This window comes from Apis florea, unplaced genomic scaffold (genome assembly GCF_048593485.1).
Source record: "Apis florea isolate Af1SG1 unplaced genomic scaffold, ASM4859348v1 contig_2492_pilon, whole genome shotgun sequence".
In the NCBI taxonomy this organism is placed as follows: domain Eukaryota; kingdom Metazoa; phylum Arthropoda; class Insecta; order Hymenoptera; family Apidae; genus Apis; species Apis florea.
The window spans coordinates 5,127,431-5,154,105 of record NW_028256593.1 but is presented as its reverse complement, the minus strand read 5'-3'; the positions used below and the strand labels follow the sequence as shown (position 1 = coordinate 5,154,105).

The 26,675-nt window shown below is 21.1% G+C and overlaps 5 protein-coding genes across 30 annotated transcripts; 4 read left to right on the top strand and 1 right to left on the bottom strand.

Annotated features, from left to right (window-relative positions):
- The first annotated feature begins 806 nt into the window (after window positions 1–806).
- LOC100863767 (uncharacterized) lies at window positions 807–5,750 on the top strand. 18 transcript variants are annotated; one of them, XM_086906318.1, is made up of 6 exons: window positions 1,204–1,577; window positions 1,815–1,869; window positions 2,395–2,545; window positions 3,899–4,083; window positions 4,251–4,432; window positions 4,501–5,744. In XM_086906318.1, the coding sequence occupies exons 4-6, from the start codon at window positions 3,910–3,912 to the stop codon at window positions 5,681–5,683; spliced, it is 1,539 nt and encodes a 512-aa protein (XP_086762444.1). In that variant the 5' UTR covers window positions 1,204–1,577; window positions 1,815–1,869; window positions 2,395–2,545; window positions 3,899–3,909; the 3' UTR covers window positions 5,684–5,744. The 18 variants fall into 18 exon arrangements, with proteins under 18 accessions (XP_086762457.1, XP_086762456.1, XP_086762451.1 ...); XM_086906331.1 differs by lacking the exon at window positions 3,899–4,083 and adding an exon at window positions 2,051–2,121 and having other exon boundaries at window positions 807–1,869; window positions 4,266–4,432; window positions 4,501–5,749; XM_086906330.1 differs by lacking the exon at window positions 3,899–4,083 and adding an exon at window positions 2,051–2,121 and having other exon boundaries at window positions 807–1,869; window positions 2,395–2,539; window positions 4,501–5,747.
- A 2,090-nt stretch (window positions 5,751–7,840) lies between these two features.
- Window positions 7,841–12,779, top strand: eIF4A (eukaryotic translation initiation factor 4A). Of its 2 annotated transcripts, XR_015291631.1 has the most exons (8): window positions 7,841–8,372; window positions 9,294–9,411; window positions 9,541–9,688; window positions 9,762–9,871; window positions 10,035–10,310; window positions 10,647–11,098; window positions 11,221–11,415; window positions 12,533–12,779. XR_015291631.1 is itself a non-coding variant. In XM_012486035.2 (7 exons), exons 1-7 carry the CDS (start codon window positions 8,350–8,352, stop codon window positions 11,363–11,365), a joined length of 1,272 nt encoding a protein of 423 aa, XP_012341489.1. In that variant the 5' UTR covers window positions 7,857–8,349; the 3' UTR covers window positions 11,366–12,324. The 2 variants fall into 2 exon arrangements, 1 of the variants encoding a protein (XP_012341489.1); XM_012486035.2 differs by lacking the exon at window positions 12,533–12,779 and having other exon boundaries at window positions 7,857–8,372; window positions 11,221–12,324.
- Window positions 12,780–14,183: 1,404 nt separating this feature from the next.
- Thor (eukaryotic translation initiation factor 4E binding protein thor) lies at window positions 14,184–17,518 on the top strand. Of its 2 annotated transcripts, none has more exons than XM_086906314.1 (4): window positions 14,184–15,319; window positions 15,676–15,834; window positions 16,703–16,858; window positions 17,143–17,518. In XM_086906314.1, the coding sequence occupies exons 2-4, from the start codon at window positions 15,693–15,695 to the stop codon at window positions 17,190–17,192; spliced, it is 348 nt and encodes a 115-aa protein (XP_086762440.1). In that variant the 5' UTR covers window positions 14,184–15,319; window positions 15,676–15,692; the 3' UTR covers window positions 17,193–17,518. The 2 variants fall into 2 exon arrangements, with proteins under 2 accessions (XP_086762440.1, XP_012341528.1); XM_012486074.3 differs by having other exon boundaries at window positions 14,460–15,374.
- Window positions 17,510–18,697, bottom strand: Sting (transmembrane protein sting). The gene is made up of 2 exons (XM_086906313.1): window positions 18,395–18,697; window positions 17,510–18,211 (listed from the first exon to the last, which is right to left on the bottom strand). Exons 1-2 carry the CDS (start codon window positions 18,615–18,617, stop codon window positions 17,619–17,621), a joined length of 816 nt encoding a protein of 271 aa, XP_086762439.1. The 5' UTR covers window positions 18,618–18,697; the 3' UTR covers window positions 17,510–17,618.
- Window positions 18,698–18,982: 285 nt separating this feature from the next.
- Window positions 18,983–26,153, top strand: LOC100863893 (macoilin). Of its 7 annotated transcripts, none has more exons than XM_086906292.1 (13): window positions 18,992–19,488; window positions 20,136–20,277; window positions 20,351–20,477; window positions 20,557–20,686; window positions 21,002–21,068; window positions 21,143–21,347; window positions 21,424–21,477; window positions 21,541–21,682; window positions 21,854–22,099; window positions 22,712–22,888; window positions 22,990–23,262; window positions 23,959–24,152; window positions 24,400–26,153. In XM_086906292.1, exons 1-13 carry the CDS (start codon window positions 19,409–19,411, stop codon window positions 24,660–24,662), a joined length of 2,100 nt encoding a protein of 699 aa, XP_086762418.1. In that variant the 5' UTR covers window positions 18,992–19,408; the 3' UTR covers window positions 24,663–26,153. The 7 variants fall into 7 exon arrangements, with proteins under 7 accessions (XP_086762414.1, XP_086762418.1, XP_086762417.1 ...); XM_086906291.1 differs by having other exon boundaries at window positions 21,143–21,350; XM_086906287.1 differs by having other exon boundaries at window positions 19,041–19,175; window positions 19,265–19,488; window positions 21,143–21,350; window positions 21,424–21,682.
- Window positions 26,154–26,675: the final 522 nt, after the last annotated feature.

Genomic DNA, 26,675 nt, shown 5'->3' with positions numbered 1-26,675 from the left:
GCTAAAAATATATTAACACATTTTTAACTCTTTTTTATTATTTTTTAAAGAAATGTTATATTTTCATATTATCAGAAAATTTTATAAATTAAGTAATATATAATCTTAAGCATTTTTATGATATTAATTTATTAATATTATAAATAATAATAATAAGTAATGATTTCCAGTTGATCTAATCTGATCAGAATTGATTTGTTGATATATAGGTAAATATATGTAAAAAAATTTTAATTTTTGAATATATACATGTTGCTGTTTTAGAAAAATTAATTTTTTCAGTTACATATAAAAAAATATATAAATACAATAAAAATAAAAAAGACTTATTTATATATATATAAATATAAATGAATTTATAATATTTAAATTGTTTTTATAGATTTGAATAATGATAATAAATATTTAATTCTAATATTCACACAGTATATATATATATGAATTATACATCATTAATAATTTCAAAATAAATTATAATGAATACAAATTATAGTTTATATATATATTATCAATATAAATTTTTACTAATATTATTATGTAAATAATAATAATTTATATCTTTTTATTTTATATAAAATAAAAAGTAATTGTAAAATGTAATTATAATAGACATTTTTTTATGTATTATAGGACAAAATGTGTTTATTAACATGTTCTTTTTGAAAAAAGCCATGATTAATTCATTATTAATATAACCAAATATTTGTTCTTATCTCTCGACTAAATGAAAATGAGAATTTTATGGCGGTTTCATGCATTAGTGCAATTTCGTCTGTTAATACGGGATAATACCCGGGATTATCTGGAATAGTTTTTGTAAAAGTATTAATTGCTTATCATTATTCTAATAATGATTTGTTTTTCTATATATTATTCCATTTGATAATATATTTTATAATGGAAAATTCTGTTTATGAAACAATTCGATTCAGGCAAAAAATAACATTATCTACGGAATGATTCAAAATACAATATTCATATCATCGATTCATTGTGTATTATTGCTTTTTCGTCTATTAGCAAAATCCAATTTAGATGAACTGAATAAATATTATATAATTATTATCGTTCAAACAGTATGTAACTTCAATCAATTCAAATATTCTTTACAAGAGTTATTTGTTTAAAACAAAACATCTCTACTTAGATTTGCAATGCTATATATTAATATTCCTATTTTATTATCCACGAGAATGTTTTTCTAAACTGAATCATTTCGTGTCTGAATGAATATAAATTCATCTTTATTCTACAGGCAAGTATGTTTGCATACTGCATAGTGCAAAATTTTTGTATCAAAAAAAAAGAAAAAAGAAGAAAAAATATTGTTTTGCGTATTTTTACTACGTTTAATAAGTTTTTTGGCGTCAAATCTTCGAAGAGGTCGCTAAAAAATTTAAATCATATTTGTTGATTCATCAAATTTTTGTATTTGTAATGTAGTCAAAGGAGACTTTTATTATCCTCCGATTACTTTATTTGTATGTATTATATATATCCTGAATATCTGTATATTGTTTAGTGAAATATTGTAATCCATGTTTTTTCCACCATCGATGTTCAATCCAGCAGAATTGGTAATCTGATTAATAATGATGATATAATTATACGTAATATAATATTATAGCACAATTTTTAGTTTTATAATATAGGGTATTGGAATAGGTATGGATATAAATTTTTAAAATAATTAAATGTGTAATAATAGAATTTAAAGAGACTTAATATTTAACATAAATGATTTTTAAAATTTTTATCAATGCTTTAAATAGAAAGACAAAATTCATGATAAATTATTATATATTTTTTTGGAGATTGCAGCAATTCAAGATAGATTTTCGTTGAATTACAAAAATATGATTATGACAGGTAAAATTAATCATTTTTATATTATTATCAAAAATTGTTTAGAGACTTTAGTTTATTATAATAAAAATAAGAAATCTATCACATGTCTTTAATATTTTTAATGAATATTAGAGTTATTAATATTAAAGAATATTACGTTAGATATATTATATCCATTAACTATCCATTAATTTCATTATAGAGTTATTCTGCACACAAAACTGAAAGATGAGTTAATGATTAATATAGTGTATGAAAAGAAAATTGTAACATGTATGTATAATGATTATATTTATGCTCAAGTATTAATATGCTATAATTGTAAATTATACTCAAGAATGTGTGATAGAATAAGATATTGATTCATTCTCAATACAATATAACAATTGACCAATTTTATTTAGGCCTTTGATGTTCTTTTTTTGGTTTAATGTGATGTAGTCTGTGTTAATTTTTAATATATTTATTTTATTAGGAAAATAATAAAATTTTAGTGTTGCAATATTACTTTGGTAAATTGAAAGAAGAAAATAAAATATGTTTCAGAAAGTCCAGTTTTGAATTATTACTACAAATTGGATGATTACATGTTGCTTACACAGCAGATAATTATTACATCATGTGGAAGAATATATTTGGTTGAAAGAAGGGGGGAAATGATGTGATGATTTGTTTATCAAATATATTTATTGTAAGAGTAAGTTTGTTTTTTTAAAATTTTTGAAAACTGTGTTTTCATATCGGATTGCGAAGTCAAAATATAGTTGTATGAAACTATACGATGACTTTTTTTTAGAAAATAAATTTCATATCTAGTTATTTATTCAGTTTCATTTATTTTTTTTAAATGCTGATTTATCGAAGTTCATATATGATTTAAAAATTTATATAGGCCATTATTTCTAAAATATAATGATAAATCCTTTAATTTGAAAAATATTTTCCGTGGGGTTAATATTTAATATTCATATATCGAAATGTTAATTGAATATTAATAATTCGATAAGCGTTATAATAATTACATGTTATATAATATATACAGCAATTTATCAAATATAATAAGTTATTTAATTTTTATAAAAAAAATTTTTTTTCAAATTTTTATATATATTTTGTTATAATATAGCAAAATAAAAGAATTTTATATATAGTATTTTTAAATTATATAGTATTTTTAATTTAAAATGTAGAATATTTTTTTATAATTTTTTATTCTCTTATTTATTTTTTTTTAATATTTATTCATTTAATGTAATATTATTATATATTTTATTATTATATTATATTATATCTCTTTAATTTTTTTATTTGCAATGACAAGTATTCATGATTGAATTGAAAAACGCATGCGTAATTAATATCAAAAGTGTTATACGTTAAAATAATAAGCAAATCAGAATTACATGATGGTTTTTATCAAGTTATGCATGTATATATAATACAATTTATTTTTATCATTGATAATATTCTAACCTCTTTTTTCTATATATGTAATATTAAAATTTATAAAAAAGTTAATTTATAATTATATTAATATTAATTATAATAGTATAGAAATATTTTAAGCACAAAAATATTTAAATATAAATTTTTATTGAAAATTTTTTAAATTGAAAATATAGTTACTTGAAATTAGATATCAAACTTACAACTTTGTTTTATCAGATATTTAAATTATATATTACTTATTATTATTATTAAATTACATATATTATTCTATATATAATAATGCACATAATGTAAATATATTTATATATTAAATAATTATCATATATTAATTCTTAATATTTTAATTTAGTAAAAATTATTATATATTAGAAACATTGCAAGATTATACATAAATAACATCATTAATGAATAATTTATTGTTTATTATTATAGTATGTGCATATTTTAATGATAATTACTTAAAATTTGCAGAATATAATACGTATATTATATTTTCTAAACATATATTTGCTAATTTATATATGATGTAATATATGTTGATTAATAATAATGCAACATATAAAATTAACAACAACAATTAGTATTTAGATTTCTTTTTTAGATTTATAAAAAATGCATGGAATCAAGAGAATATTAGTCTTTTGTTTATTAACAACTATATTACCAATTTTATTTCTTATAACACCATTGTATTTACGTCATAATTTTTATGCCAATGTAGCATATGCTGTAACAGATTCTGATATTTTAGAAATTACAGATGGTATTTCTACAATATTTTGTTCTGTAAGAACATATTATATGTATAAAATATATAATTAAATATTAAATTTAATATAAATATTATATTTTATATATAAACTTAAAAATTGAATAATAATTGTATAAATTAAATAAATTTTGTATAAATTATATACAACTTATTATTAATAATAAAATTATCATTTATATAGGCACATACATTACAGATGAATAGAACATTTAATGCATTTCAAATGACACAAAAACCAGAAATTACTTCATATAGAAAACATATACGTCTCAAAAAAAGTATGATATTACCAGATGATACATTGGAATATTGGGGATTTTATCTTTTAAAAGGAGCAAGTGTAGCACTTTCTGTATGTTCAAGGTAATATAATATTGTAGTATTATTATAATTTTATGATATATTCTTATATGTAATAATTATTTTTTTAGATTTCAAGGTGCTTCTATACTTGTGGTTAAAGGAGAACGCAATTTACGAACATGTGGTATGTTGGAACATCATAATACACAAATTCTAAAAGGTATATTTTTGCCAAAAGCTAAGGAACAAGTTAAAGTAACATTTAAATCAAATACAGAAGAAATTAATTCCAGCAATAACATTACGCAAGTCATTTACAATGGTACATTAAAAAATATTGAAGATAAATTGTTATGGAATATTACTTCATATTCAGGAGTCAATCTTATATCTTATGAAAAAAATCATGACAAGGAATTAAAAAAATTAATACAGAATGAAAATATTCATTATATAAAATCTATGCAAAAAGAAAATATATATGGTATTAGAAAATTAAGACATATTAAAAAAAGACATTACAAAGAACAACTAAAGAAAATAAAAAGAAATAGAATATTACAGGAAAGAAAAAAAACACAAAAAAATATTAAAATTAAATCTTATTTTAAAAAATATAAAAATAAAAAACATAATTTTTTAGTTTTAAAAAAGTTACAAAGGAAATTAAATTTAGAAGATAATATTGAAGATAATATTAAAAAAAAAATGAAAAAGCAGGATAAAACATTAAATAAAAGAATCAGAAGAAATCAAGAAATTGTTAAACCAACTTTTTTACTTGATCAAGGAGTTAAACATGGTGGAAATGCAGGTAAAAATGCAACAAATATTGATCATGATTCTTCCGTATCCAGTTTTGAAACCGATTTGTTTAAATGTTATGGAGGCTCAATTTTAATAGCTCAAGAATTTGCACCTTCTGAACAATGTACTAATGTTACTTATTTACTTAATAGTAAACATATGCAAGCAGTGCATAATGTTATAGAAAATGGTTATTATTACTATATTTTTTATAGTGATAATGATATTGTATCAAATGATATATATGCATTATTTGATATCTATAAACCTGTTTTTCATTATGAAAATATAACAAAGTCCTGTATAAATCAAACAAAATGCTCCTTTTCAATAAATCTATTATCTTCTGATAGGGTAATTGTTGAAATACCAACTAAAGATAATTTTGAATATGAAATAGATGAAGCTAATTTACTTTTATCAATTTGTCATCCCCGTATGGAAGTATATATAATTTTTCCTGTTGCAGTATTATTTTTTATTCTTGCTTGTGCTTTTATGTAAAATATGATATATAATCTGTATCTTATATATATGTATTATATATATATATATATATATATATACTATCAAATGAATATATGTATAATAATAATACTGTAAATATTTGAATTATAATGATTCAAATTATAAATTATCATATTGACCAAATGAAGATTATAAACAAATGGATGCAAAAATATTTTGTATAGAAATATATATATATATATATATGAAATATAAACAATTATATATATATATTACATATAATTATTTTTAATTAAATTAGCATTAATCTTATATAATTACTATGCAAATAGAAAATATTACTATGCAAATTATATATATAATTATATATTATCAATATTCATATTTTATAGATATTTACATATACATACATATTAAGTTTTCTATTTAAATCATTAGTTTTATGAGTAATATAAATTATATGACAATATATTAAGATGTCCAAATTAACGCAAAATATTCGTGACAACAATGACAAAACATTTATCATAAAAGTGAAAGCAAACTTGTACAATAAACAGGTACAAGTTTATAATATTTTTTGTTATTACTATAACTATTTTTTTTATTAATTTTGTTTCTTTGATAATCAATTTCTTTCATAAATATTCTTTCATAAATATATTTATTGTCAAATAAAAAAGAAACATTTTGCAAAAAAATGCTAAGTTTATAATATATATAATATAATATAATATAAATATTGTTCTATATGCAATATTAATTTTTAATAAATTTATTTTTTACATTATAAATTAATTTTTTTAATTTATATGCAGTATATAATTAAAGCACTACATAATTAAAATGCTCTTCATTAATGATTCCTAATCTGTGATTACATTGATAATACTGAGCATCAAAATAATATTGACAATATTTGACTTATAAATATTTGACTTCTATAAAGCTAATAAAGCTTTTTGCAATGATGAAACTATTAAATAATTTATAAACTATGTTGGAAAATTACTGTTGAACGCGGTTTACATTCTAAGCAATAGAAAATATATAAAGTCGGAAAATCTCAAATTTTTTAAATTTATTTATATTTGATATAGAAAAAAAACAAAGTAAGTATTATATCAATTTAAATCTAATAAAATATGGAGAATTCTATATCTTAATGTCAAAAGTTTCAAAAAAATAAGAAAGTATTTCTTATTTTACTTACATTTACTTTCAAACAAATACTGAAATTTTTTATGAAATTTTGATGACACAATAAAAGTATTAAAAATGTGATATAAATTATATTTTATCTGAAATATAATGTATAATGTAAATTTATTTATATTATATTTACAAATTATATTTGATTTAAAACTGGAAGAATATAAATAAATGATAGTATATAAAATAATATTCTATAATATATATTATATATATTATATATATGAAATGTATTGAGTTATAATGAATATATATATATATATATATATATATATATATATGTACGATATATCAAGTCAAAACAGGATAGTTTCTCATATTTTTTAATTTCTCGATATTTAATTTTATTGTTTTTGTCGAATTTGAGTGCATTGATATAATAATGTATAAAATATATATAATTTAGTTGTGAATCTATTTATTGCAAATATTTCGCAATAATTTTCTTTTATAAGAGTTCTTTTATAAGATATTTGCACTTATCGTTATAATAATCTTTTAATTGAATTTATTTTGTAAATATTATGTATATTATGAAATATGTATTTCTATTAATAAATATTTATTTGCACATAATTAATTTCATTAAAATATTTTAGAAAATAATTTAAAAACGTAAATTATTTGTATAATTTATATATATCTATTATATAATATCTTATATATACCTAATATTTTTTATTATCTATATATTTGTATATATCTGCACATATATTATAAAAAAATATATAAATATATATTATATATATTATGAAATAATATATTATACAATTATTAACTCAAAATAACAATAAAAGTATTTTAATCGTAAAATTTTAATATACTTATATTAACATATTACTATTATTTAATAATTATATTTATCATTTGTAATAAAATTATCAAATTTTTCATTCTTTGATTATAATATTTTAATTATGAATTGAATATAATATTTTAATTATTTGAAATTAGTATTAAAGCTTCAAACGTTTAATATAGAAAAAAAACACATTCAACATAGAAAAAAACATTTGGAATCTTTATAGCAACTAGAAAATTTATTTAGTATAATAAATAATAAAAATAAGATTATTTGAAATAAGAAAAAAATATTTTAATAAATAAGTTCGAATTATTTTTGAAAAAATTAGAAACGTAAAATAGATGTGTATACATGATGGACAATATATTTGTATTTGCCTCACACACCCCACTATAAGGTCGCAAGGGATTGTGGGTAATTGACGTACTTCCCTTATGCGCAATAGTATTTGAAGAAACAAATATAATAAAAACCAAAGAATTGTATAAAAAGCTATTATATGTTCCTAAAAGTTTATATTCCAAAATGTTCGAATTCTTTTGAGTATTTTTTATATGTTCAGTTATAAGAATAGTTCATTGAAAATTTGAAGACTGTTTGCAGCGCCGTTGTGCGGCATTCATAAGAATATTCCTTGTGACGCAATAGGAACTCGTCCTTTCCGTCGACCTACCGTGAGCGGAACATGTCGCATACGTCTGAGCGAAGGTAAGTTCGGTTTTTCACACGTAATTAAAAAATATGCATGCTTTTTTATATTTCATAAATTTTTTGTTTATGTTATGTTTCTGTAAATCTTACGTTATGTACGGTTAGACGTCGACACTTAATGATATATTCTTAAAAAATAGTGCGGCAATCAGCTAATGCATGGACACGAGACTGACAACATGGCGTGCATTCGTTTTTGTCACATTGTTCGCAAAATTAATGTTAATCTCTTATTTCTACTTCTTTTTATAACCTTGCTATTGTTGTGATTAGGAATCATAACAATTATTTATATGGTGAATAATAAAACTTGTCAAAAATATATTTTAAACTTTATTATAAGAATTAAATACTACTCATCATGCAAACACGTTTTACTTTGCATTTGAAATTACGTAATAAAAAATAAATTTTTTTTAGTTTTGACAGAAAAAACAAAGTAAAATAAACACTGTTCGAAATACTGCATAAAATTATCTACATTATATATCTTATAATGAAGACACGTTTTACTTGTCGGGCATGCTTTTGCGTGAGTCACTGTCAATGTATCAATCAAGTCATCGATAAATTCATTATCATATCTATTTAATAATCTATTTTAATTACATTATTATATTTATTAAATATTGACTATTTCTCGATATTCTTAAATTGAAATGCCTAATATTTATTGCAAAATTGATATACTATGACGTTGAGTTTTATGTTTCAAGGTCGTTAAAATAGAAAATTATTTATATCATTTTGCTTTTATTATTTTATAGTAAACGTATAATTTGAAAGTCAATATATTGAAATTATGTATTAATTTTTACTATAACAATTAAAAACAAAATATTTTATAAATAAATTAATTTAAATTATATATTTAAATATAAATAAATTTTTTTATTTAATTCATTATTTATATTTCAGAAACGATGATCAATGGGCAGGAGATTCCAAAAATGGTCCAAGTGAAAGTGATCAACAAACATATGATGGCCCTCCTGGTATGGAGCCTGATGGAATCATTGAATCAAATTGGGATGTTGTAAGTTAATAATTATGATATATCTTTTACTTTAAAATGAAAAATTAAATATTATAATTTAATTTAATTTAAATTTTTCAAAAATTTGTTGTAATATATTATATTATATATTTTTTTAACATATATTAGGTCGTTGACAACTTTGATGAAATGAATCTGAAAGAGGAATTACTACGTGGAATTTATGCTTATGGCTTTGAAAAACCTTCTGCAATTCAACAGCGTGCCATTCTGCCATGTATAAGAGGACACGATGTGATTGCGCAGGCACAGTCAGGTAAGAAAAATTTATATTTTATTTGTTATAAAAATAACAAAATAAAATTTCTAATTGATGAAATATTTAACAGGAACTGGCAAGACTGCTACATTTTCAATTTCTATTTTACAACAAATTGACACTACTATTAAAGAGTGTCAAGCTTTGATTCTAGCACCAACTCGCGAGCTTGCTCAACAAGTAAGTAAATGAAATATAGTTTTATTGCTAATTGGAAAAAAATGCATTTAAATAAATATGTTTAAGAAAATGAAAATTAAAATATGAATAATATAAAATTTTAAATTAAATTAAATCTAAAATTATAAATCAATTTTTATCCAAATATTAAAAAATTTTTTAGATTCAAAAAGTTGTTATTGCTTTGGGAGATTTTATGCATGCAGAATGTCATGCATGTATTGGAGGTACTAATGTACGTGAAGATATGCGAAAATTGGATCAAGGTGTTCATATAGTAGTTGGTACACCTGGTAGAGTTTATGATATGATTAGTCGGCGGGCATTACGGGCCAGTAGTATCAAACTATTTGTACTAGATGAAGCTGATGAGATGCTCTCTCGTGGTTTCAAGGATCAAATTCATGATGTTTTTAAATTATTACCTCATGAAGTGCAGGTATATATAAGTTTTAATTATATTTTTTATATGATGAAATTTATTTTTTAGTAAGTTTTTTTGCTATTAAAATATCTTATTCCATAATTTATATATATTCCATAAACATTCTGTATAAGATAAAAATATAGTTAATTACATTTTTTATATACAATTTTTTTTTATTTTTACAATATGATATTATATAATTAATAAATTTGAAATTTAATTTGAAATATTTGATAATTATATAAAAACATTAGTGTATTTTATGTTTGTAAAATTTTAATAATTTTTTATATATTTTATGTTAAAAATCATATAAACAAATTGATGTAAGAAAATAAATTTTTTCAGGTTATATTATTATCTGCTACAATGCCATCAGATGTATTAGATGTATCTAAGTGCTTCATGCGAAATCCAATTCGTATTTTGGTTAAAAAAGAAGAACTTACACTAGAGGGTATTAAACAATTTTTCATCTACGTTGAGCGTGAAGAATGGAAATTTGAAACACTTTGTGACCTATATGATACATTGAGTATCACTCAAGCAGTTATTTTTTGTAATACGCGGCGTAAAGTAGATTGGTTAACAGAAAGTATGCGCACTCGTGACTTTACGGTTTCTGCTATGCATGGAGATATGGAACAAAAAGAACGAGATCTCATTATGAGGCAGTTTAGAACTGGATCATCTCGTGTTCTCATAACAACCGATCTTTTAGCACGTGGTATTGATGTTCAACAGGTTTCACTTGTCATCAATTATGATTTACCTTCCAATCGTGAAAATTATATTCACAGGTAAGTGATTTCTGTATATTGGATTGTTATTATTAGATATAATTTTAAATTATATTTTTAATTTTATCATATATATGTAATATATATAATTTATAATAATTGTAATGTATAAATTATTACAGAATCGGTCGAGGTGGTCGTTTCGGTCGCAAGGGAGTGGCAATTAACTTGGTAACTGACGACGATAAACGAACCTTGAAAGATATTGAACAATTCTATAATACTAGTATCGAAGAAATGCCAATGAATGTCGCAGATTTGATTTAAATCTGACTATTGGCTATAATTCATTATAATTAAAAAAAAAAAAAATAAAAGTAAGTGAAATACGGAGCTCTCAGCTGATCTCTCATGGTGTGTGAGTATATATAGAGTGAATTGGTGAACTATAATCGCTTATGTAAACGCGATCTACCGAAATATTCCAAACGTTCTCATCTCAATTTCATTTTATAACAGTAGATTACAGAAATAGTTATCTGTTACGCTAGAGAAAAAACTAGTACTATTATATTATAATTATTACAATTATCACTACAGATACTACTATACTGCTATTCTTATCACTATTACTCTTACTATTATTACTGTTATTGGTATATACTCTTGCGCTACTCTCTTCTTGTTCAATATTTATTATTACTACTTTCCCCGCTATTATTCCTATTATATAACTCTTTACTGTTAATATCTCTAGTATCCCTATCATTGTGACTACAAATACTGAAATTGCTCCAATTTCCAATACGAATTAATAATATCGCCTCGACAAAATACAATCATTGCGATTACTGTTAGTGTGAGGCGGTAAAATAAAAAGAAACTGAGAAGTAATTCAACCAGTTTTGGTTGTTCTTTTACTTCTCTACTATTTCAAGATTTTATATTTTGCGTAAATGCACTTACAATCTTATCTATCATATCCATATTCTGTTATGAATTTCAAATCTTTTATCTTGAATCATTTTATTTCATCTTCTTTCTTATATAACTTTTCCAACTGGATGATTTATTCCATATTTCATGGTCCATCTTCAACACTCTTACCGCCACGATTACAACGTGTTTGTCTAGGCAGAGGTTTAGTCGGGTATTGGAAAGGGTATTTCAATCACAAGCGTTGTCGAAGGAGATGTACATTCAGACTTTAGATGATACGAATTTTTTGTATGTCCCAAATCCTAAGTACATACTTTCATTAAGAAATAAAGTGTTTGACCTTTTAATTGTGGTTTTTGTTATTGCATTCACTATTATGTTGAAATATTTGAAAAGATATTTTATTTTATATAAAAGAAGTTTAGATGAATTATATTTAAAAAGAAAAAAACCATATATAAATCAATACAATAAATTTCATCACCAGATCATATCGAAAACAAGAATTATACATATAATTCAAAAAGTTCTCACAGTTTTTATTTGTATTTGCAGGCAATTTTGAGCGGTCCAGAAATGAGGGAGATATTTTTGGAAATAAAGACCAAATTTCGTGATTCAATATAGAAGTTTTGTAAATCGATTACCTCTCTAATTTCCTGCCCTTTGCAGGTTATTAACAATATAATATAAATGTCGAATTATTTATATATACGCTTGCATTATTTATTTTTAATGATTATAGAAGTCAGACTTTTACACGATCATTTTATATCTTATCAATAAAAAAAACATGAAAATATTTTTCATTGCATTAATTGTGTATTTGTGTACTTTTTTAAAAGTAAAATTTTAATGTGTCTTATATTGTGAGAACTTTTATATATATATATATATGTATATATATATAAAAGTATATATATATATGTATATGTATATATATTTTCTTTCGTAAAGAAAATGTATTATGAATAAACGTTTAATTATTCCAGCATAATTTCATGTAACATCTATAATAGTTTTCGAAAATTGGAGTAATTTCATAAAACTTTTAATAAACTTTTTTTTTTCTTTTTTTTTTTTTTATATATATATATATATATATTTAGTATTATTAATTTTGTATTTTCTTTCTTGTATACATATTTTTAGAAACTGCTCGAATTTCCGAAAACTGTTTATTATTAAATTCTGTAAATATTACAAATTTTTTGAAATAGTGAGCTATTGTGAGTTTTATTGTATTTACACGTGATACAAATAATATACAACCATATATATGGTTAAATTGAACTCCTACAATCAACACAATAAATGTGGATGTCGTTCATATAGAATCATTGCATTACTATTTTTACTTGTCTATATTTATTTTAAATAATCATTTCTATTTATTTTATTTTATTTTAGCGAATTATTGAGTATATTATTGAATCCTAGATTTCAGACGATAATAGTCTTTACTAATATCTTTATTAATATAATAAAATAAAATAAATTATACTCTGAAATCCTACTTTCATTTCAACGTAATTATTTTTTTTTTCAAATGATTCATAATATATATGTAAAATAATAAATAACTAAATAACATTACGATTGTATTAGTATAAAATAATCAAAAGTTGAATTTTCAGTCTTGCTTCATTGATATTTGTCTATAAATCAAATAAAAATTTTCTTTTACAAATTGAATTACAAGTTGGGAATTTCTATTTTTTACCATTTTAAATACAATTAAATAATTAACAAATTAAATGATTATTGATTATTAATTTAGAAAGTCATTAAAATTTATCTCTTTAATACAAATATTTAAAAAAAAAATATAATATATATGAACTTCAATAATAATATAGTTTCTCAATTGGATATGTTTAGAAATATTTTATTAATTATGACTTTTATTTTCAAAAAATCAGGTTTATGATACATCTAATATTGATATATGAAAAAGTTTAATAATAATAAATTACAATCTTAATAAAAAAATATATTTTAAGTTTAAATTTAAGTTGAAAAAAAAATTCTTTAACTTTAAAAAAAAAATAAGTATATATCACAGAGCTTTTGATAGATAATTTTTAAATAGATATAAATCAAATATGTAATCATTTTAAATATAATAAAACGGCAGTTGAATATTTAATAATAATTAATTAATCAAAATTATATAATAATTTATGAAAGATTATTTAATAATGTCAATACATCATTCTTTTTTACTTCTTCATATCTAAGTTATAACAGAAAAGTTTTTATTTAAATATTCAAATTATTTTTTTATATCATTATCCTTATTATTAATTCCTTTAGTAATTTCATTATTATTGATAATATAATAATAATATAAATAATATAAACATAAATAAAAATAAATAAATAAATCTTCAATCAAACTTGAAATATAAAATTTTTCAAATAATTTTTAAATTAAATTTGACTATTTGTTTTTTTTTTTTTTAGTAAATTTTTATTTACTGAAAAATAATAAATATTTAAATATAATAAATTTGTAAAATATGTATTTTTATTCTTATTTATGTTATTTATTGTAATAATTAAAATATATATAAATTGAATATCTAAAAAACAAATGTTTGAAAAAATTTATTTAAATTTATAGCAATTAAAATATTTGAAATAAATTTAAGAGAAATAAAATCGTAAAAATAAAAATATAAATTTTTATTTTATAAAATATACATTTTACAACTTTTATTATATTATATAATTAGAATATGCTTATCAAAAAAAAAAAGAAATCGAAAATAAATATTTCATCTTTTAAATACGATAGGTCTTAATAGTTTTTTTTACATAGTTTAACAATATATATATTTTTTGCATTTTAATTAAAGTATATTTTTTATAATTAAATAAATTTTAATGAAATTAAATTTTTAAAGAATATAATATGTATTATTAAAACTTTATTAAAATTTCTTTAATCAAAAATGAAAACTTGCAAAAATTTATATTTTTTTTCTTTTTCTTGATAATTAAATTTAATCATTTAATAAAAATAGAAATCAATATGCTGTTATAAAAATTTGTATTATACACATTACGAAAATTTCGAAAACAACAATTATAAATTAATGAAATTTTAAACTTTTAATATGGAATATTAAACCAAATAATATGGAAGTTGTATAAGTTTTAAAAAATAAAAAAATTGTATTATAATATTTGAATATTTAATTATTGTACTTGAATTTAGTACAATAATAATACGATAGTTCGCGCCAATGATTGCTAATGCTTTAGGTAGCATTTTTCTGTAGTATTTTAGGAGTGGGGAGAATTGTGAACTTATATAAAACAATCACTTATCGTATGGTGAGACTTTTGTGAATTGTTGTGTTCGTTCGTGATTCGATTTTTTAGGTTACACGTATGTTATATATATGTTTGTTTATACTTAATTTAAAGTATTGTAAACGTGCAATATTTAAACCGATTAAACTAGTGAGAATGAATATGATGTAAAATTTTGAAAAAAGCAATTTTTTGTTTCTTTTTCATTTAATGTCTGTTTATATTTATGCTTACAAGTCGAGTTCACAATCTATTATTTTTCATAAATTACGCAGTAAAATTATTTGTCAACAGTAATAATGAATCGTTTACAGATTTTATTTTTATGTGTTGTTTAAACTCATTATCTTAAACAAAAATTATTTTTATTTTCAAAGAAACTGAAAGATCAAGTATGTCCGCATCACCGATTGCAAGACAAGCTACCCAAAGTCAAAACATACCTTCGAAACGAATCGTTATTAATGATCCCAGTCAATTACCTAATGATTATTCATCCACCCCTGGTGGAACACTTTTTTCAACTACGCCTGGAGGTCAGTGTCTTTTTTTTCTTATGTTATTATTAATGTAATATTTTTTTTTCAATAATCAATATAAAATTTTAGTATATTTCATACAATAATACATTATAGATTAATAGATAATTGATTAATAATAATTTATTTGAAAATAAATTTCTTTAATAATATTTGAGTAATTATAACACAAAAGTGAACAAACAATTCTAGAAAAATAATAATTATTGTAATTATTAATGCAATTATTAATATTATATTTATGAATTTTGATATAAATATTATTGTATATTTTACATTCTATTATGAAATATAATAATTTTATTAAATATTAGTAAATAAATATTAATATATTTTTATTTTTAAATTCATTCTTTTTATATTTTTATAGAGTACTATAATATATATATATATATATATATATATATAGTATTATAATATATATATTTATATATTCTAGTATTTTTTTTAAAAATCTTATACATTTTCAGAGATTAATAGATATATTTATTTAATATTTAATATTTAAAAATAAATAAATCTAATTAAATTTTAATTATTAATTTTCTGTGTAAATAATATAAAAAATTGAATCTTTAATTTATAATACATAAATAATTTCTGGTATTTATATTTTATAATTAGTATATTTATTCGTATATATCCAAGTCAATTAAAATATAAAAAAATATTGTAAAATAAAAAATAGCTATTATAAAAATAATATTTTAAACAAAATTTGTTAAAAAAAATTATTAAATTTAATATTTATAAAAATTTATAAAAAATTACTATAGTATAATTAGAATTTTTAAAGAAAAAAATCCTAAAAAAATTTCATCCCATTATAAATAATTATAAAAGATAAAATATAAAAATTGTGCAGGTACACGTATTGTTTATGAACGTGATTTTTTAATGAATTTACGAAATTCTCCTATATCACGAACACCACCACGAAATATGCCATCTATACCTGGAGAATTATTAAAACATACATCACCAAATCCCTTGACGTCAATAAAGAATCAAATTAATAAAGGTTAGAATTTATATATTTTATTCATTTGTCGTACGTATACATATATTTACATTATTTATTTTTTCAATTTATTTATTTAAAAAATAATATAATAGTTAATGATATGATAAATAAATGTTCTATTTTTTAAATGTTAAAAAGATTCATTTAAATATATTTAATATATATATATATATATATATATATATATTATATTATATATTATTATATATATATATATATATATATATATTATATATATAATAATTTATAAATTATACATTATGATTTTATTAATCTTACAGACACTCCAGTAATTGAAGAATCTGCAGAACAATTTGAGATGGACATGTAACAAATTGTGATAAAAATATATTCATAATGTGCCAGCAATTTTAATAAGTAGTAATAATCAATGTAACCATACAAAAATATATTAGCAAAATAGCATTTTTGTATAAATATATACTATCAGAGGCCTTAAATAAGTGTTTATATAATATAATTCAGAAATATTAAATATAATTGATATAGTTATATTGCATTTTATCATCATATTTGTTAATAAAGATGATAAAAAAATTTAAATTAGTACATCCAAATTTGCACTACTAAACATGTTATTTTATAACTAATTTTCATATATATTTGTACTACAATAAATAAATGATATTTTGGTAATGTAGTTGTTTATTTCTGCAAATTACAATGATTGAAAATATTTTATATTTTTAGAATATATTAAAATTTTGATAGATGTATTATTTTTTATATTTATGTTTTAATGTTTTGACAATCTTTCTAATAAGATTTTTGCAATATTAATTTTAGTTTTATTATCATAATCATAATCATCATAATAAATTAATTCGCAAAGATCTGCACATTCTGGATCATTATCTATTAGCTCTTGTAATTTTATATAAAATTTCTGTACAATTTCTTTACAATATTTCTTATATATATTTGTTTCTGAATGACTGTGTTTTTGAACTTCAAAAAAAGTTAATAAAGGTGTTGCACCTTCTACAACTATATATTGAGGTACATTTGATCTTTGTCCATTAGGATAAATTTTATATACACTATTGTGATATATTCTCCTTTTTACTCCTGCTCGATTACGAACTTCCTCTTCCAAATCCATTGCACTTTCCATCCATTGATATGAAGCTTCTTTAAGATCAGGTGGAATATATGATGATGAAGGAATCAAAATAAATAGTTTATGGACTATTATTTTTATATTATGTATATCCTCAATATTTTCTATTTTCTCAATTAATCCTTTATTAAGATTGCCAGTTGAAGGAAGTATAACTTTTAAATATCCATAATAATAGCTATATGCTAAGCCAGTCCCATAATCCAAACCTTGTATTGAATTAATATCATGAATATTTTTTTTCTTCCATTTATTAGAATTTATAATTTGTAACAATATCCATAATATTAATGGATCAAATAATTTAATGTAATTATAAAAATAATAATGTTTAATCACAGTTAATATAATAAAAATTATTAAATTTAATATAAAGTTCAAAGTATTTTTACCAAATTTCAAACCAATTTTTTTTGTAAGCATAATATTTATATTGCAAGTATTTTGATACAATTTTGATAAAATAGCAATAATTTTCAACATTACAAAATAAAAAAGTAAACCAAAAATCAAATTGTGAAAAATTGTATTGTTATTTATTATATTCGAATATATTCCTGTTATAATACTTGCAATAATGTAATTTATTATGAATAATTTAATTTTTTCATCCATTTCACAAATTATTATATACCAATATGTTATGTGTAAAAAAATATAATGTTGTTTCACAATAACTTACTAACCAACTTTCTACTTATTAATATCTATATCAATATTATAGAAATTTAATATTTTCTTGAAAAACATATATCTTAATTTCTCTAATTAAATTATTTAAAGATAATATATAATAGAAATGATAAAAAAAAAATATATTTTTTATATGTAAAAAAAAGATTGGAAAATTTTAAAAATTACTTAATACATTAAAACAAAAAAAGCAAAATATATCATATAACAAAGAGAAGGGGAATAAAATAGAGAAATAGAGATAGAAAAAATGAAAGAGAAAGATAGTTCATACATCGCTAGGTCAGAGCGCTGTTAACGTAAGTGAAACAAGTCGATTGACCTACGGTACAATCGAAAGCATGTACGATCGATAAAGCATATAATCTGGAAACATTTTCTGTAAAAATTGTCATATAGTTAAAAAGATTTATTTCTTATAGAAGACGAATAAACATATATATCAATTTTAAGTGCATCGTAAAATAAATATCTAAGCAGGTGATTTTTGCTGTTGATTAGCGCCATATCCTATAATGGACCAATCAGCTGCTTGATAAACCGCTGTAAAATCTCGAATCTGTCCGCAGACGAATGACAACAAAAGAGGCTGATAGAAGTCGCGCGCGAGACAGTGGATTTTTTCACAATTCCGCAGAAAATTTGCGGTTTTTTCCATTTTGTTGCTCGCCGCGAATAACATCGTTTTGGTTGTGGTGAAAGTGTCAAGGAATATGAAGAGAAGAAATGTCGAGTGCGGTAAGCTTCGGAGGCCCTTGAAACGCAACAAGCTCACCGAGGGAATCTACGGAAGGTAAATTTTCGCCGCCATATGTCTTCTCTCATTGGAATAGCTAATTTTAAAAATAACCAAAAATCTAACGAATCATCTCTTGAAATACTCTTAAACTATCAGTCAAATATTGTTATATTTTTCAATTTATGAAGTATAGAAGTCTCTATGATGCTTTGTATCAGTATATGATTGTCGACCGCTTTCCAGAACTGTATGATATACTTGACATTTGCTAAAACCTTGACCATGTGTGCTTGTTTTGAAAATAATTTGTTAAATTATTCTTTGAAATTGTATTTTAGCTCTTTGAAATTGTATTATATTTTTTTACTTAATTTATAATATAGGTGAATGTTTTTTTGCATATAATAATATAAATTTATAAATATTATGAATTTTAGTTTATTTTTTTTTAACTTATTAGTTTATGTTATATTATCGTAATTATATAAAATCATTTGTATAACTTTATATTTTAAAGTTTTTATTTCATTTTGTTTGAAAATATATATCTTGTAATGTTTGTTTTTTTAAATATTTTTTATTAAAAATATTTCACTATATATAATAATTATAAGTATTTCAAAATTAATGATTCAATATCTTTATATATTATATTGTTTATTCTACAATAAAGAATAATAAAATAATATTTTTTATTTCAGTACATTACTTTATTTAAAGTTTCTTCTATTATGGGCCATGGTAATTTTGGCAGACTTCATTTTAGAATTTCGATTTGAATTTTTATGGCCATTTTGGCTACTACTCAGAAGTGTTTACGATTCTTTTAAATATCAAGGTTTGGTAAGTAATAAACAAAGAAAATTTATGTAATAAATACATATATTTAATTTTAAAATGTAAATTATATTTTCAGGCCTTCTCTGTATTTTTTATTTGTATTGCTCTTACATCAGATATGATTTGTTTCTTTTTCATACCAGTACATTGGTTATTTTTTGCTGCTAGCACTTATGTTTGGGTACAATATGTTTGGCATACAGGTAAATAAAAATTTTTTACTTTAGGTTATTTTGATAAAAAGTAATTATAATAAAAATAATGTATAAATATGTGAAATAGATAAAGGTGTGTGCCTACCAACTGTGATGCTATGGTTACTATTTCTATATATAGAAGCAGCAGTTCGATTAAGAGATTTGCGACATATGCCCTTTCATTTGGATCTCTGTCGACCATTTGCAGCACATTGGTATATACTTTTTCTTTATTATTTATCTTTATTCATACTTTAATGAACAAAATTTAAAAAATACAAAAAAATGAGTTTAAAAGAATTAGAAACTATAATAATTTAAGTAATAAAAAAATAATAATAATAAATTGTTAGTGTATGTAAAAATAATATATAAAAGATTATTATAATTGAAACAGAAATATGGAACTTATTGTCAAAAAATCAATTGATTAAAACAAAAATTATTAAAATTTATTATTATTATATTTAATAAGTAATATCAATGTAAAAGTAATAATAAAAATATCTTAAGATATAATTTTTTTTTAGCATTGGTTATCCTGTAGTTACATTAGGTTTTGGCTTTAAGAGCTACATCGGCTACAGAATGAGACAGGTAAATTTATAAGCATCAATTATTTTGAGATTGATTTTATATATGAATTTTTTTTTTTTTTTTTTTTTTTTCAGAGAAAGCAAAAAGATGTAGCAAAGGAAAATGAATTCTATTTACAATTATTGCAGCAAGCACTGCCTTTAGAGCAACAAACCTCTACTACAATACAACCAATACAAGTTCCATCACAATCTCATATTACTACATTAGAACAACATGTTAAATCACAAAATAATAAATTAAATTCACAATGTAATCCAAGTCCTGAAAAAAGTAGAGGTAGTTTGTATTTATTTTCAACTTTAATATATAATATCAAAAGTAAAATATAATTTAATAATTAAATATATTATAGGAAATGGTAGTAATTCTATAGAAACAGGTATACAAAATGGCAGTTTGCATATAGGTACACAAATTACATCAACAAATCAAAATGCAACAACAAAAAATAATCACAGAAAATCCTTAGATAAAGGCGAGAAACAAGAAGAACAACATAATAAGCATAATGTAACAAATATATCACAATCTGATAAAAATGATAAGAAATTTATACATACAAATGGAAGTACTATTAATCACAATGATATACAATTCATTGAAAGAGTTGGGTAAGTAATAATACATTTGAAATTAATTAATTATACATCATATAAATTTTGAATATATTCAGATTTTATATATATATATATATATATATATATATATATATATATATATATTTTTATCTATGTTTTATAATATAATAAAAAATTTATTAATATTTTGAATGAAAATTACAGATCTGTAAATGATTTTGACACAAATGAAATAGAAAGAGATAAATTTATTAAAAGTGGAAATTGTAGTCATACTACGTTAAAATCACAGACTAATGGTTCTGTAACAGGAAAATGGAATAATATAAAAGAAAATCGAGAATCATCTTCGATTATTAATAATCAACGTGAACGAAAAACTCGTCAACTTAAAGTCACAGTTGATAATATAACTGAACAACAAAAACAACAAGATGAATATTGCCAAAGGTATATTATTTATATCATTTAATGAATCTATAAAAATATTATTTTAGGTACAGTAGAACTCCATTTATATGAATCTGATGGGGGACAAGCAGTTCATGTAATCGAGTAAGTTCATATAATAGAAGTTCATCGATTACTCTCAATACTTTTAACTTTTCGTTCAAATAACCGAAGTTCAGATGAATGAATTTAATCATACATACAGCTTATTTTTTGGATTATATTGTATGTTCTTGTTACATATCACATCTTCGTCATTCATGACGTTCATATAATTGAAGTGACATAATAATAAGATAATAGCAACTTAATTCACTTAATTGGATATTGATGAAAATTTCGTTTCGATAAATGGAGTTCTATTATTATGTTTATTATGTTTATTTTATTATTATGTTTTTTATTTTTGTTTTTGTGCTAAATTTAAATCGTGTATATTTAATTTTATATTACATTAAATTTAATATCGTGTGCATTTATATTTTTTTATCTCATTTTTTTATTAAAAAAATTTTGTTTAAATGAATTATTTTTTTTTTTTATTAAATCAAAAAGCACAATTATTATATTATCAAGTTTTTTCTTTAGTGTAATATAATGTCATTTAAATAGGTTACTGATGTGTCGCAGGCTTGAAGCTGACATAAAACGTTTGAAATCAGATCTGCAATCCAGTCGACAACTGGAACAAGAACTTCGTTCTCAAATAAGTTCCCTACAAAGTGGAGAACGCCAAGCTAAGGGTGATATACAACAACTTCAGCATGATAATGATCAATTACAAAGCAAGTATGTATAGACAATGGTATTTCTACATTATTAAAATTAAAATAAATTTCTGCACTATTAAATATTTTTAATTATATACAAATATATCTTTGTATGAACAGATTACATGGATTAGTAACAGCTCGTCAATTAGATAAACAAACAATGTGTTCGTTGGAAAAACGAATTGCTGAAGAAAGAAAACAACGTACTGCTTGTGAAGCATCTTTGGTTTCTGAAAGGCGAGCACGACGAGCTGCAGAAGAAGCACGAATCCCGCCTCCGCCTCCACCTCTTGTTAGACAAGAATGTACAGATACTTGTAAAAGTCGCAGAACACAAATGGAACAAGATCTCAAAAATTTACGACGAGAGCTTAAAACGAAAGAAGATAGGTAAGAATTTTAAAATAATAATAAATCGTATATAAAAATACAATTTTTAAAAATATTTTTTGCTAAAACTTAAACTTACGCTAAATTAATTTTTTCATAAACTAATACATTGAATGTTAGTAGTAAAATTGATAACATTTATAATTTTTTGTAAATATAATTATTATTTAAAAAATGTATAATATGTAAAATGTTATTTGATGAACTTGAAATACTGAAATTAATAATGATTAATAGATTATAAAATATTTAATGTTAATTACGATATTATTATAATATTGTAATGTTTAATATATCAATATCGATAAAATATCACGCTTCTACTTATACTTTTCTTTTTATTGGAGATTTTAATTCTATTATTATTATATCGATAATTCTATTAGGAATAGATTAGGATATAATTCTATTAGGAATTTTGTTAAGATATTTTTTTTAATAATAGTTTAAAATAATTTATACATTAACAAATAAATATTTTTTTCTCAATATTATTAATTTAAAAAAAGATATGTGAATATATTTTATTCTTTTTTATTTGAAAATTTAATTTCAACATAAATGAAGAAATATATTAAGTTTAACATTCAATGTGTTAATATTATATTTCCATATTATGAATTTATAAAATTATGTATTATATGTTAATTTCTTATATATAAATATATATATATATATATATTTACATGTATTTAGATGCAACACACTAGAAAAAGATATATCGCGTTGTAAGGAAAATCACAAAGAATCTGAAATTTTACTTGGTGCATTAAATGCACTACAAGATAAAACTGCGCATTTAGAAGATAGTTTAAGTGCAGAAACACGTATAAAACTTGATTTATTTTCTGCACTTGGTGAAGCCAAGCGACAATTAGAAATCAGAGAAAGTAAGTAAAATTTAATTTCAGTTTAATTTAAAATTTAATTTCATATTATTTTTTAATATTTTGATATTAATTTAAATACAGATTTTTCAAATATATTTTTATTAAATTATTTTTTATTTGAATATTTTTAAAATATACTAAATATAAAATATAAAATATAAATATATAAAATAATATAAAATATATAAATATAAAAATGTAAATATATAAAATATAAAATATATTAAAATATATTTTTTTGAATTAGGTTTAATTAGATCTCAAGAAAAAGAAATTGAAATACTAAAAGCAAAAATAGCCCAAGATTTAGCTGTGATGCCACAAGATACATTTGGACCTGCGCCAACATGCACGACATCTAAGCTTCGATTAAATAATGAAGTACGAGTTGCAGGTACAAAAATACGTTCAAATGAAAGTCCCTGTCCAGGGTGTACAGTGTCAAATTTGGATCCAAATGCGACAGCATATACACCCAAGAATTCCCTAATAGCATCTACGGAAGCTTGAAAAAAACAATTTTTGGCCATATTAGGGCTTCAAAAAATTGATTATATATATTTCATAAACATGTTTCAGTCTGTTTCTCAATGGAAGTTTAAATATAAACTTAAGTTTTATACATATATATACTTGTTTTATTGAGATCTAATTCTTAAATTTCAGGTAATAAAATATTAGATCTTTTTAACACTTATAATATAAAGTATATGTGTAATATTTGTTTAAAGATATGACTTATGCTATAAATTTGTCAAATTTCATAATAAAAGATATCTTTTATAATGTCTTCCATGGGAGGCTTCTAGAAACATGTTTTATATTGTATTTGTCACCTGAAGTAATACAACATTATTAACTACTTATGACCATGGAACGTAACTAATACTAAATTACAAAATATTTAAAAATTAGTTACGTTCTATTAAACATGCTGTAGGTTGATCTAACAGGTACCTTTATCTTTTTGGTACTTATAAAAAATGTATTAAGAAAGTTAATAAAATGAAGCGACAATGACGCAACAATGCGTAATCTAATTATTATAAATGATTATTAAATTTTAAATTAATATATTTATATTCGAATTGTAATATTTGATAAATTTACTGTTGATATTTAAAAAACCATATATTTTACTAATTTTTTATAGCGTTCGAATTATATCGATTTTCACACTACACTTTCTATTAAAAATACGATGTGTATAGCTATAAAAAAAAAAATAGAAAACAATATAAATTAAATCGATATAATGAATATTTCTTATTTCTTATAAAATAGAAAAATTGAAAATTTAATCTGTATTTGATCCTCCTACAGCATATGCCTAAATCTATGACGACTTGTTATAGACACAAATCTTATTCAAGTCGTAATCCGAAGCTAGTCCAGCATACAATTGTATTTAATGTCTTTGGCAAACGAAGCCATTTTAAGTCATGTGATCATCCAAAACCAGCCATTAATATACATTGAAAAACCTGCCGTTATCATTCGAAAGAATTGTTATAAATGAAAACGCCAAATTCATTTTGAAATAATCATCAACATATTGATATTCTCTCATTTCTATACGTTTTTTATATTTTTTGAATATAATCTTTTAGTTTTTTAGAATGGTAAAATTGTGTATTGGCTTTCGAACGGTATGAAATAAGTGTTAATATTTCATAATAATTTTTCGAAATGTGTACAGTGTTTTATATAATAGATAGAAATTTTGTAAAAAAATTTTAAGTTAAGTATATTATAATTGGTAATGAAAATGATGGAAAAGATAGATCTTTTTATTTTAAAAATTTCTGACTCATTTAATGAGCTTCAAGAGATAAAATAATGTAATGCCACGTTTATTTATATATTAAACAATTAAATTGTTTATAATTAGATAGTTAAACCAATTTTCAAATTAAAATTCTAATTTTTAATAACATTATTAATATTCTAATTATATAGAGTCTAGCAATTTGGAGAAATAAAATGAAAAATTTTTTTAAATTTTCCTATGAACGTCTTCCTTTCACATATTTGATAGATATTGAACATAATATATTCCTTTTATAATATAAGAAATTTCATTCTTATTACCCAATGATAATATAATTTAGTAAAAGTTGATTACTAGAGGTATATGACATATTGCTTATGTGATACATCACTTCTCATTGATTTTATACTATTTTATATTATTTTTTATATATTTAATTTCTAGATGTAATATCTAAAAACATTAAATTTATTTTTTTTTAATAACTTTTAAAGATAATTATTAATAGAATTATAGATATAAAGATATTTAATATAGAATGGTATGTATGAGAATTAGTAATTAATGTTTGAATTTCTAAAAAATAATTATTTTTCATTTTGTATTTTGTTCATTAATGAAGTTTTAAAAGATTAATAATAATATATTAATAAGAATATATATCATTATGCTATTTCCTTCGAGATATGACAAGATATCTTCATGCAAAAAACAACAGACATTTTTAAAGAAAGTTGGCATTATATATAAAA

Excerpts from the sequence above, each read along its gene's own strand:
- eIF4A (XM_012486035.2), top strand. The coding sequence starts at position 8,350 with ATGTCGCATACGTCTGAGCGAAG. Across the intron at positions 8,373-9,293 it reads TCGCATACGTCTGAGCGAAG|AAACGATGATCAATGGGCAG; the intron begins GTAAGTTCGGTT and ends TTTATATTTCAG. Across the intron at positions 9,412-9,540 it reads TTGAATCAAATTGGGATGTT|GTCGTTGACAACTTTGATGA; the intron begins GTAAGTTAATAA and ends AACATATATTAG.
- Thor (XM_086906314.1), top strand. The coding sequence starts at position 15,693 with ATGTCCGCATCACCGATTGCAAGACAAGCTACCCAAAGTCAAAACATA. Across the intron at positions 15,835-16,702 it reads TTTTTCAACTACGCCTGGAG|GTACACGTATTGTTTATGAA; the intron begins GTCAGTGTCTTT and ends AAAATTGTGCAG. Across the intron at positions 16,859-17,142 it reads AAAGAATCAAATTAATAAAG|ACACTCCAGTAATTGAAGAA; the intron begins GTTAGAATTTAT and ends TTAATCTTACAG.
- LOC100863893 (XM_086906286.1), top strand. The coding sequence starts at position 19,409 with ATGAAGAGAAGAAATGTCGAGTGCGGTAAGCTTCGGAGGCCCTTGAAA. Across the intron at positions 21,351-21,423 it reads TCCTGAAAAAAGTAGAGGTA|GAAATGGTAGTAATTCTATA; the intron begins GTTTGTATTTAT and ends AATATATTATAG. Across the intron at positions 22,100-22,711 it reads CAAGATGAATATTGCCAAAG|GTTACTGATGTGTCGCAGGC; the intron begins GTATATTATTTA and ends TCATTTAAATAG.
- LOC100863767 (XM_086906318.1), top strand. The coding sequence starts at position 3,910 with ATGCATGGAATCAAGAGAATATTAGTCTTTTGTTTATTAACAACTATA. Across the intron at positions 4,084-4,250 it reads TTTCTACAATATTTTGTTCT|GCACATACATTACAGATGAA; the intron begins GTAAGAACATAT and ends TCATTTATATAG. Across the intron at positions 4,433-4,500 it reads GCACTTTCTGTATGTTCAAG|ATTTCAAGGTGCTTCTATAC; the intron begins GTAATATAATAT and ends TTATTTTTTTAG.
- Sting (XM_086906313.1), bottom strand. The coding sequence starts at position 18,617 with ATGGATGAAAAAATTAAATTATTCATAATAAATTACATTATTGCAAGT. Across the intron at positions 18,212-18,394 it reads AAAAATTGGTTTGAAATTTG|GTTTGGATTATGGGACTGGC; the intron begins GTAAAAATACTT and ends ATTCAATACAAG.